General features: G+C 41.2%; 1 protein-coding gene across 1 annotated transcript in view; it reads left to right on the top strand.

Annotated features, from left to right (window-relative positions):
* Positions 1–285: 285 nt before the first annotated feature.
* Positions 286–2255, top strand: part of LOC105263637 (villin-like protein quail) — a 3290-nt gene continuing 1320 nt past the window's right edge. The window contains exons 1-4 of the mRNA XM_011299963.1: positions 286–497; positions 573–1259; positions 1533–1961; positions 2034–2220. Of these exons, the coding sequence (XP_011298265.1) occupies positions 414–497; positions 573–1259; positions 1533–1961; positions 2034–2220 (1387 nt within the window). The 5' untranslated portion in view covers positions 286–413. The remainder of the gene's footprint in view (positions 498–572; positions 1260–1532; positions 1962–2033; positions 2221–2255) is intronic.

Raw genomic sequence — 2255 nt, 5'->3', positions numbered from 1 at the left:
ATTTTTTTTTCGAATATGTAGAAGAACTCTCCGGTGTTTTCTGCTCGTTGAAAAAAACCGTAAATCATCACCAATGGCTTGGCTTCAAGTCAATCCATAAATTTTCATATTTTTAGTTATCTATGGAAATTCATAAACGATTGCACTGCTAGTTGAACATTTAAATTGTATTTTACATGGTGATGTGAATTTTTATTGGATTGATAAACTAAATTAACTGGGAGTAGACAATTAATAATATTTTTTTTGCAGTCATATTCTGCTTGTATCCTTCCAACTCCTGAATATTATTTATCACTTAAAAATTGGATGGATATCCACGCGAAATTTATGTGTGTAAAAAATAATATTTTTTGTTTACCTGAATTATTTATTCCAAGGGTCTTCGAGCGATAACGATTCCTCGAAATAAAATGGGTACCTTTCTATCAGAATCTGCGTACCTGATTTATGCGGTCTCTCCGAAGGATGGAGGTCTCCCCTATACTGGAATACCTGTGGGTATTGTTAAGTTAATTGATAATTCGATATTAATTTAATAATTTAATGACAATAATAAAAAAACTCAACAGCTGAAGGATTTGAAAGGTAACAACACAGTTCGAACGATTCACTTCTGGATCGGCAACAGCTGTGACTCGACGGTCTCTGGAGCGGCTGCCCTCCGAGCGGCTGAACTCGATTCCCAGATATCCGCAACAATTCTTCAACGGGAATCAGAAGGTCGTGAATCACCGCGATTTCTCGCGTACTTCCGCCAAGGATTGACAATCGAACGAGCGCATTTTGATCGTCCAGAAGTGTCTCTTCACCGAGTGACAGGTCTGTCAGTGCCGATCCTCACCGAGCTGGAGACCCTCTCTTGGGAGGATTTTTCATCCAGCGACGTGATGCTGCTGGATATCCAGACTAGAGGCCTCGTCTTCCTGTGGCTAGGATCAGGCTCCAGCTCGCTGCACAAAAGACATGCATTGCGATATCTCGATGATCGGAAGGAGAATAACAACGTGAGAGTGGTGATCGTTGAGGATGGATATGAGCAGACACTTCGTGGAGATGAAAAACGAATTTTTGATAGCATTTTGGACCCGAGGGAACGCTCGGTGTTGCCACAGCCTCCGAGGAAAATTTCTCAGCCTTCGCCGATCAAATTGTATAAATGTTGTGAACAATCGGGAAAGTACAAAGTGGCGGAACTCAAGGCTGGACCGATTTTTAGAGGCGATTTAATATCGAGTGCTGTCTTCCTAATCGATCGGGTACTAATGCTGATATTTTTTTCTTTTATGCAGTAATTATAAAAATTCTCGATTGAAGTCTGAATTTAATTTTTCAGTGAAACAATATTTAATGGACAGTTTCATTTCGATTTTCAGAATACTAGGTTTCACTGGAAATCCCGAAAAATTTTTGTAGTTCAATTTTATTTGTATTTATATTCATTTGTGTACCTGAATTTCCGATTTTAATTAAATATTCACTGACAGGTAGAATAGATTTTTTAAAAAATTCCTGATTTTATGATCGTCCAGGGGGAGACTGGTGTCTGGGCATGGGTTGGTCGTGAAGTAGACGCCCGAGAGAAATTGGAGGCAGTGCGAAATGCCCGGGGTTTTGTGAAGAAAAAGGGGTACAGCAGTTGCGTTCCAGTGGCTCGTGCACTAGAAGGTGAAGAGCCACCGGAGCTGAAAACCCTGTTGAGAAGCTGGGACGTAGTGAAGACACGACCCCTAACACTTCCCCCTTGCTTCGACCCCGAGTACATGACAGAAAGACCGAAGATGGCTGCTGAGTGTCAACTGGTTGACGATGGAAGCGGAAGAAGAACTCTCTGGAGGATTTCAAAAAAGGATGGGATGAAAGAAGTCAACGAGCACGGAGCACTAGCTGGCGTTTACTTCGCTGGGCTTTGCTACGTGATGAAGTACTGCTACGGAAGTGGAAGAAGAGAACGAACAATTGTAATTATTTATCAAAATATTTTTTTATCCACGATCACCTTCAAGTATTTACTCATATTTCATTTTGATCAGATCTATTGCTGGGAAGGGGCGCATTCTACGAGTGTAGATCGTGAGGCTGCCCTAGATGCAGCTTGCAGATTATCTCAAGAAACTTCCGGACAATTGGTGAAGGCTTCCCAAGGTCGTGAGCCCCCGCATTTACTCCAAATTTATGCTGGCAAACTTCGAATTTTATCTGGACAACATCAAGAAACATGTGAGACTAATTTTGCCACGACGAATTTTTTATTT

This window comes from Fopius arisanus, unplaced genomic scaffold (assembly GCF_000806365.1).
Source record: "Fopius arisanus strain USDA-PBARC FA_bdor unplaced genomic scaffold, ASM80636v1 scaffold00015, whole genome shotgun sequence".
Lineage (NCBI taxonomy): Eukaryota > Metazoa > Arthropoda > Insecta > Hymenoptera > Braconidae > Fopius > Fopius arisanus.
Note: the sequence above shows the minus strand (reverse complement) of the source record. Positions and strands in the feature narration are given on the sequence as shown.